Source organism: Netta rufina, assembly GCF_964035555.1.
Source record: "Netta rufina genome assembly, chromosome: 2".
In the NCBI taxonomy this organism is placed as follows: domain Eukaryota; kingdom Metazoa; phylum Chordata; class Aves; order Anseriformes; family Anatidae; genus Netta; species Netta rufina.
In genome coordinates, this window is record NC_140124.1 from 157,423,995 (window position 1) to 157,433,679 (window position 9,685).

The window sequence follows — 9,685 nt, forward strand, 5'->3', positions numbered from 1 at the left end:
TGTGCACTCACCTTTTCCCCAGTCCCTGAAGTCTCGGAGATCTTCACAGTGCTTCACAAACTTTTATGATGTGGGTTATTCAGCTGTTTTATGGGAAATTGTGTCCTGGATCACATCAAAACCCGCAAAAGTCAGGTTTTCCAACAAAATACAAAAATGCTGTTGGATCAGTCAAAAGAGAACAGCAAAACATTTCTCCCTAACTACAAAATTTTAAGCTTTTTCCACAGATATTGCATAAGACTTGGAAAAAAAAAAAAAAAAAAAAAAAAAAAAAGCAAGTTTGAAGGGGGTGCCTTGATGCACATTAAAGGAAAACTTTCCATCAGGAAGGCACTGCAGCAGGAAAGCAGATCCATTTCTCTATGCTGGGTTTATTTCTCATTTTCAGAATAAAATCCAGTAAATAACTGACACTTTTGCAAAAGAAGGCTCAGCTCCCTGTTCTGCCAGCATAACCCAGGACCTGAAATAAAATGACATATCCGAATGCCATTCTTGGAGGCTTCATCACCTGTGTTCACCTCCACTGGTCTTTCAGTGCCTCCCATGCCCAACATCTCAGCACAGTGGCTCTGTTCATAAATAAGCCCCTGGGAGCAAGAAACTGGGCTTGTTTTTGCACTGAATTTGGGAAAACAGACATTCTTTGGGAAAATCCAGCCACACCAGATTCCTGCCTGCCATGCCAGGCAGTAGTTGGCATGAAAACATGGCACAGGTTTTGGTGATGTTGAGCTAACACGTGTGGAAGCCCAGCCTGCTGCCACTTGCACCTTGCCTGATGTTGCCCAACTCAACATTCATGACACAACCCGGCTCTTGGCTCGCAGAGCCAGATTTGAAGTAACAAACATACCTTGTCACATTCCCCATCCGAACACCAGCGTGGGGCCACCCCCTGCAGCACAAGCTGTATTTTTCCTTTTCCATGGGACCAGCCCCAGGTCATAAACCCGAAGAGGAGATGCGGTACGGCAGGAGTCTGCTCATCGCGGTGATGTCACCTCTCTGGGAACTCGTTCCTCTACAAATCCCAATCCAGGCTGGAGATGAGCTCTCCCCTGCTTACCCCAGGGGAATCCGCCCACCGGATCAAGAGGAGGTGGAGGGTGGAAAGACATATAAAGCTCCCCGTGAGCCGCTCGCCTTTACTGTCCAGATTGCACGGATCTGCTCTCAGCATGAAGTCGCTTCTGGTGGGGCTGCTGCTTGGCCTGGCGTGCGTGGAGCTGGGTAAGGATCCTGCATTCCTAACATCATGGGACCCCCTGGGAAATGTCTGAGAAGGGAGGGGGAAGGCAACAATGCAGAAAGACCTGGTAATCCCTAGATAGGGGAAATAATGTCCTTATGTGTTTAAGAAGGTCAACGGAGGGGATGAGAGGGGAAAGGAGATGCACTTTCCTGGTGAGGAGAACAGTGATGGCTGTTGGAGAGCACTGCAGACCATTTGGACCCATGGGTGGTCACGGGTCACCCAGCCCTGCTCACACCGCACCCTAGGGTGGAGGGGACTGACACGAGGCTTCATAAGGCCACGGAGTGAATGACAGCCACATGGCACAGGGAGAGCAAGTGTGGGCAAAGACCTGAGCTGGCAGCCTCCAGCCAAGCTGCCAACCTGTCCCCTCAGGGATGGGATGGGGTACGTTCATCCTGATCTCCTGACATCCCTACTACCTCACAGCTGGCTACTAGAAGGGCTGAAAAACAAAGAGCAAGATATGGGCTAGAATATGAGAAATAACTCTAGGGATTTGGGGAAGCTTAATGAAACCACCAGCTCTAGGGTTTGCACTGATTTCTACAGATTAGTAGATGGGTTGAGATAAGAAATTCCCTCGGGTATGTTTGGGCTTGGTTCTGCTGGATCAGAGTCTTGGGCAAGCTAGCAGTGAGGTCCAGTCATTGCTGTGCATATTTTTGTGATTTTTTGGCCTGGAATAGTCATTCTTGGGGTGACACAAACCCTGTGTGTGTCCCCTTCCCTCCCACACACACACAATGGCAGGGGGTTGAACTTAGATTATAAGGTCCCTTCCAACCCAAACCATTCTGTGATTCTGTGATTCAGCCTCTATCCCATGGGTGCCAGAAATCCTCAGGCTAATTTAATTGGACTCTGTAAACTTCGAAAGGAAAGGCAGCCTGGGCAGGGCTTGAACACCCTTATCTGGAGGCATTTTGGTATTCAGAGAGTCACAAATGAAAGAAGGCTGTAAGGCATACACCTTGCAAGTCACTATGCCCAGATTTGTCTTGGGTCTCTCCATCAAGCTGCATTGTTTTTTTTATTCCTCTACCCTCATTCCTCCTTCCATATGTCTTTGAAACAAACCCAGCTCAAGCTGAACATTTCATTTCCTTACTTGCTCTGGGTTGAACACACCATAGGGCTCAACCAGGTCAGGTGCAGTTACTTCCATAATACTACAGCAATTTATTAAAGTTCAGTACCTTTTTTTATTATTATTGTTTTGTTTTGTTTTTCTTTCAAGGCACTTCAGAGGTGGCATATTATGTATTTCTTTGCCCCCCTCTAGTGTCGCACTGGGTTTAATGGGGTTGCTGAGGAGCTGACAGAGCAGGTTTCCACCCATGGGTCCTGAAGCACTTTATGGGAGCAGAGAGACATCATCATCCTTTGCTTTATCATTGAGACTGAGGCAGATATGTATTTTGGGAGAATAGTGTTATGGGAGGCAGCTGGCCTAGGCAGCACTTGCAGCTCAGGAATATGTGCATGGCTCAAGGTACATTGCTCACCCTCCAGAAGGAATCAAGGTGCTGTCAGAGAGTGATGGACAGTAATTATTGGCCTCAGCTCTGGACACAGCACTGTCTTTTCTGGTCATTTCTTCTTCTCTGGTCCTTACAGTTTGGGGCTTTCCTCTTCCACTACAATTTTCCCCCAGAAAACAGTGGCCTGAGTGCTCCATCCAGACTCAGCTGAATAATAAGGGGTGAGGTGGTGATGGTTTTCTCTCCTAAACTTGTTCTTGATTGGAAGCAATTTCTCCAGACCCCATGGTACTGTCCTGCTCACCCAGAGAATTGGACAGGTTTGGAAATCAGCTCAGCTCAAAGGTTGCAGACCAGTTCCTCACTTAATTTAAATTAGCACTGCTCCACCCATACACAAGCAGGTCCTACACACCCACAAGCATTCCCATGCTTGCCAGCTTGATAATCGTGATTTCTCCCAGTGTGCACTATAAGTGCACAACCAACCAACCAACCAAACAAACAAAAAAAAAGATAAACAAACTCTTCTGGGTCATTTTGAAGTTATCTACCAAAATCCTCGATTTGGGTAAACAGGGATGGCTCCACCACACCTGCTGACAGAGGAGATGGCCACCAGCACACCATGACTTCTCAAACAGAAAATCCCTTCCTACCTTTGCAAAGAGGACGGAGAAAACTTTTGCAGCATGTGAACTCTGCTGCACAGCTGAATTTTTCACAAGCGATGCTAAAAGAAATAGATGCCCTGAAAATCCATTCTGAAGTCAAGTGTTCAAATAAATACCTTCGGAAATATTTATCCTTATGGCAGTCCCAGCAGTTTCTCTCCAACAGCAGGTGCTGCAGAATTAGCGGCGAGAAAACACCGTATTTCCGCAATTTTACCAATAGATGGCGGTGGATACATTTGGGTGGCTCTCCAGCTGCTGCTGCCTTGCTGGAAAATGCACAGGATAGAAACCATCAGACTGGGCTGGTTTCTGTCACCGAGCCAAACCAGCACGACTCCGAAAAAAACAACATGCATGCTCTGTATCTGCTGGCTGTGGATGGGCAGGTCTTGTATGGAGACTTTTGAGCAACTGCTGAGATCAAGGCTTGCATATGTAAAGGTGTCCCTGTGTCAGCAGCAGCCAGCGAGAGCTTTGTAGCATCATTGCTTTTAAAAACCAGCAACAGCTCCTGATGAAAGTGTTTTTAGGACACATTCATCCCTTAAGATCTCCGGTACAGCTCTGAAATTTAAATTCTGCTCTCAGTTACTAAGTTCTGCGGAAAACCTTCTAAATAAGCATGAAGGAGCCCTGGAAATTCAACTTCAGTGACTGTCTCTGTGGGTGGAGGGGCTGCAGGTGAATGCTGCTCTAAACAGAAGGAGCGATTTCGCCCTGTGCTGCAGCAGGTCTTACACAGGATGCACAAAACAGCAATATGTCCTAATTCTGGTCAGATTGATTCCCTCTATTTAAAACTGGATTCATTTTAAGAAGCTGATACAGTTTTGTTATTTGAGTCTGCAGAACAACAGCAAACAGTCACACTGAATAGACTGATCACCAAACTGCTGATGGGCCAGGACCCTCCAGCGATGCTATTCAAGCTGCTCAAGCAAGATTTCCCTCTAGATCTGCTCTTTTTAAGATGATGGTCCCCTGAAGTAGTGATGATGCTGAGCTCCCTGCAACACCCACCTCATCCTTTGATGCTGGGGTTTGGTCTTTGCCCTTGACAAAGCTTTGTTACTGTCTCCAGCTGTGCTTAGTTTCCAAGGTCTCTGCATCTTGGTTCTGGGGGTGAAGCACAGTCACATAATCCCTACCACTGAGCAGAGAAGTTGCAGCCTTGCTGTCTGCCTTTGCTGCTGTGACCGACTCAAATCCCTTCTTTTCCCCCTCTGCAGCCCAATCTCTGCGGTGTTACACGTGCAAGGAGCCAACAGACATTAATGACTGCAGAACACCCACCGTGTGTCCCCCGAATGCCAAGGTGTGCACGACGACGCTGCACTCTCTAGACATGGGTAAGTCTCATTGCTTTCTTTGGGTGGTCATCGAGCAAGATGATTTTCAGCTTTGTGGGCCAAAATATCTCACAAACTTCTCCCCTGCTTCCCTCTCCTTTTCCCAGATCCTGCCTTGGTTATCCTCTAACAGTAAGAATCCAGGTGGACTTATCCAAGGTGGGAAGCAGGGAAGTCCATCAGACTCAGGGCTTCATCGTGAAGCACACAGCATTCACCCCACTCACTCAGTCTGTTTTGCCTTTCCCACCCCTCTGCATTACAGATCCTGACATTGCAGATGTGTGCAAACACACTGCAGAAACCCAGGGACACTCTCATTTGTAGACAGCCTCACCTAACACCAACTCTCACCCCAGAGAGAAAAACAACCTGAACGTGTTAGTGTTGCACCAGTGTTTCTTGGCATTGTCATCTCCTATGCAAAGCTATCACAGGAGCAACCTACCTGAACAAAACATGAAGGGACTTTTGTCTTTTGACTGCAGTAGAAGAAATCTGGAAGGAGCAGGAGGGACAGAGGGAGATGGCAGGGAGAACCAGAGGACCTGTTAGACAAAGAGCAGTCTGAGTTACAGGCACCTGTGGATTAAAGACAGTCAACCCCTCATTTGACTTTATTTACCTAAAAACACCATGCTTTTCACTCCCCTCCATTGCACAAAGCCAGTGGTGCTCAATTCCAGTGTTCTGTGCTTTTCTTCACCATTTCTTTCTCTCTCTTCTCCTTCCCCCCGTCCTCCAATGCATCCATTTCAGGTTACCCCTTTTTCGGCAACATCACCGTGACCAGAAAGTGTGATGAGACCTGTGTTGACTACAATGGAATAGGCTCAAGCAGGCCCACGACATGCTGCTACACAGACCTCTGCTCTGATGACACCAAGAACAAAGGGGAGAGAAGCAGCTCCTCAGCACTGGGTCTAATGGCCTTGGTTGTTGGCACACTCCTCCAGCGCGCTCTGTGAAGCCATGGGCACCCCTGCTCCGACCAAAGCATCTCCTCCCCTATCTCTGCCAAGATGCCTTGTGAACTTTAAGATGCCTTGGGAGAAAACCTTCTTTGCTCAAGTGTGTCTTCACCCACCTTCAGTGTTGTGGATTCGAGGCAAAAATTTGGGCGCCTGGACCTAAACCCCTCAAATTTCCATTTTCCAGCTGTTAAGATGTTCTTCACCTTTGGTTGCTTCTGGTCCCCAGGACCCACATCTCGCCTTGCAGCTTTCCTCACCATGAAGAACGGCGGCTCTGCACAGCAGGAGGGACTGGGCAGAACCACCAAGTGTGGTGCTTGGGGATGATCTTCATCCACAGCAGGGGCTGCAGGCACGCTGGACATAATGGTGCTGTTTTCCCAGATCTTCCTCAGCTCCCACAAAACATGCACCCATGTGACTCTATCTTATTTCAATGCGCAACCTCCCCAAAAGCTGGAACCCTCCATCAGCATCTTGGCTTCTTTTCTTTCCACATTGGGTGCCATTTCCAGAGGCAGTTGGATGTTGGACCCCTTCCAATACCTGCTCAGCAGAGTGTGGTTTGCAGATGCAGAGAGCTGGAACTTAATTCTCTCTAGAATAAGCCATGGAATGAGTTCAGAAGGGCTCAGCCATCGTGCATGGAGATGGAAAGCATTTCTGGAAAGCTCGTAAGATGCCCAGGATGAACAAGCCAAGGCAGTTTAGACTCGTAAAAGCAAATCCAGAAGTTTGGCCAGCCCAAACCCCCAGCAGCCCTTTGCCCGAGCTCAGGTTGCAATCAGAGCCCCCAGCTTTCCAGATGTTTCACAGGCTGTTTCAAGCAACTTCTTCTGTTAGCCTGCCCTCCCCCATCCCTTCACAGCAGGGTCCCCAGGAAAGGAAAATAAATGATTATCCCAGACCCTCAGCTCTGGGGAAAGTCAACCTTTCCACTCAAAGCTGGTTAATGGTGCTACCAGGCCCTGCTGGGGACTTGCTCCATTCTTCCTTGGAGTAGCTGTAGGATTTGTTTGATGCCCTGTCTGCTGTAAAAACAGAAGGAGTGGAAGCTGATCCAAATGAGCTAGATGTGGCCAGCTCGTGGCCTCTTTTGGGAGGGGAGAGCAGGGGTACTTGCATTTATCTTTATTCTTATTTCTTGGCTCATCCAGGGGAGCAAAAGGGAACCTGCAAGAACAGGGGCAGAGGGGAGCAAGGGCACATCCCAAGCACCATCCTCATGCATTCATGAAGCCCCTGTGACCACCTCTAAGCCAAACTCCAGTTTCACTCTGTACAAGATATCAGCCAAGAAAATCAAGAAAAAAGAAAGGGGGGTTCTGGATGAGAATCTAGTGAATAAAGTTGGATCTTCCCATTTTCACCCTGCAGTCTTTCCTGTGTGTTCAGCAAGTCTTTGGATTGTTTTCTGGCAGAGGAGGGAAGTGTCAGTGAGGGAAAAAGCTACAGAAAGAGACAAGAAAGGGAGTGCAAAGCCGGTGGGAGAAGATGGGAAGGAGTGTGGCAGAAGGGTGAAGGGCCATGCAGTAGCTACAGGTTGCTTACCTGGGGCATGGGATTTCTTTTCCAGTGCAGCTTCTCTTGCAGCAGGAAAAGAGAAAGCAGCTGAGCTCAGCACTGCAAGGGAGAAGGCAGCCTTGAGCAGAGATGTTGCAGATGGGGACTGCTGCCTTCCTTGTGTCACCTGGTGCTGGCTGTGAGCATCCTGCATCTCACTGAGCTGACACTCTCCTGCTATCCAGGACTTCCCTGTTAGTGTGGCTATGCTGCAAAAGAAGTGAGCATCTAGTGTAGAAAACAGAGCAAAAGGCTCAAAACACTTTTAATATATTCCTGCACTAGGCAAGATGAAAAGCCCTTAGCACAATGTGTCAGGGGTGCAAAAATTTGCAGTAATATTAATCTGTTCATGCTGGGTTAGGCCTAAGCTACGGGACAAACCCTGGGAGTCCTGGCAAAGTTTGATTTGCACTGAATTGCTGCTTCTGCTACCGCTTTTATTTATTCTGGCTCTTTGGTCCCTAGGAGTTAAGCCCAGCAAGCACTGCTGCCCCAGTAAATGCAGGGCACCGCCAGCAGATTCAAAGGCATTTGCAGAATTTTGCATCACTGGGTCAAGTGGACGTACAAAGGGAGAAGTTTAAATATAGGCTGAATAAAATAGAACAGAGAGAGAAGTGTCTCCGTTGAGCTGTAAAAGGATGTGAAGCCTCTTGACCCTGCAAGACGAGGCTGTGCAGCTGGTGGCCTCCAGCACTGCTGTAGCTGTCGTGGAGGATTTTACCTGCCCATCCTGGGGCTTGTTCATCCCAGAAATCACTCTGTGCAGGGCCAGGGACACTATTTCTAGACTTGAGGGCATTTCTTGATGCCTAATATTTTATCCAGACAAGCAGTTGTTTTTTTCACCACCTCCCAGCCTTTCTGTAAATGTGGGGCAGCCCTACAGGTGTATGATCCTCATCGCTCACTTTCACTTGCAAATCTGGAGGCAGTGTTTTCGTCTGCCTAGAAATTAAAGATCAAAGCAAAGCAGAGACTAAAATTTCAGGGAGGTGTTTGCATATCCAGTTCGTGAGGGTATCCATACTGCTATATCCAGATGAGTCCTGCCTCCAGGTGACTATCAGGGTGGTGTGTCTGCCTTGGTGGCTTTTCACTGTGGGTTCCATGACTCTTAAAGGTGGAGTGAGCATCTCAAAGGATTGTTCATGTAAAGACTATGTAAAGACAATGTGCACCCAGACCTGACTCGGGCTGGTCCAGGAAAGCAGGTCCATAGCATCCTTTAGGTCTTAGACCCAGAATCATGAGGGGAGGAGAATGGTTCAGACCCAGACTGTGTGATATTGGCTGGAAAAAGATGTTACCTCCTTGCATTGCTGGAAAAACTACAGGAGAGAACCATTCTGGTGTCTTCTGCCAGCTGAAATTTGGACCTGGGTTCAATCCTGTTGCTTTGACTCCCACAAATGCATCAATGGTGCAGTGGGAGAGCAAAGCTACACAACCAGAGTGTTCAATACTTCGAGGAATGGGGTTTCCAGCAGGGATCATTTGCAGTTACTTTCCACGAGTCGCACTAAGACATTGCTCACATCACACATAGATGTGAGCAGTGGTAGTTATCCTGGTGTGCCCTGATTGCAGGCTGGCTCAAGCTGCAAGGTGGGAAACACCAGGGGATGTTTGGCTGCTTGATTTCTTTTAATTTTAGATATTTTGTCTGTGCAGGGAGGGAGTGGAAAATAAACCCATAAAGCCCTCATGGAAGGTGCATTAATACAGTTGGGCATGAAAGCAAAAGAGAGGAGATGAGGGCAGAAATTATTGTGAAACTCCAAGAGAAGAAGAAAAAAAAAAAAAAAAAAAAAAAGGAAGAGGATATTTGCACAGTCCAGACACTTAATGTAAAATAGAGCTCTGATGTAATCAAATAGAGAAAGAACTTGTAGTTCTTGCTAAAAATACCTATCTAGAACATAAATATACTTTAGCACGTAGCTGCAAGGCTTATGGAGATATCTGCCATAGTCTTATATTTACAGATAGGGATTTAAATGTTTAATACTGCACATTCAGAAGAAAGTCACTTCATCTGAAGTAGCTATTAATTATAGAACGTGCTTGGCAGGACTGAAGAGCAGCAGGAGCAATATCATTTTCAATATCACTCCCAAATTATTTCTCATCTAAAATCTATCATGTGAAGTTTTTTTCTTCTTAAAATAGATCTGTTTTTCCACATTAGGCCGTGGCTGACTAGGAATGGCTGCCTCTGACACACTGGCACGTCCTCTCTCGGATGTCTTCATGTCTCTCCTGCACAGTTCCCACATCTCTGACTGCAGGGGAAAAAAAAAATAAATCCTAAGCCTCTTTATTCAGTACCGCCCCGGGTCTGAGAACAGGGCAAACCCCTAAAAATGAGGTG

The 9,685-nt window shown here is 47.3% G+C and overlaps 1 protein-coding gene across 1 annotated transcript; it reads left to right on the forward strand.

Annotated features, from left to right (window-relative positions):
- Positions 1-1,184: 1,184 nt before the first annotated feature.
- On the forward strand, positions 1,185-5,739 carry LOC311207095 (ly6/PLAUR domain-containing protein 2-like; the record flags this gene model as incomplete). Its single annotated transcript, XM_084282995.1, has 3 exons — positions 1,185-1,236; positions 4,652-4,771; positions 5,531-5,739. 3 exons carry the CDS (start codon positions 1,185-1,187, stop codon positions 5,737-5,739), a joined length of 381 nt encoding a protein of 126 aa, XP_084139121.1.
- Between the last annotated feature and the right edge of the window lie 3,946 nt (positions 5,740-9,685).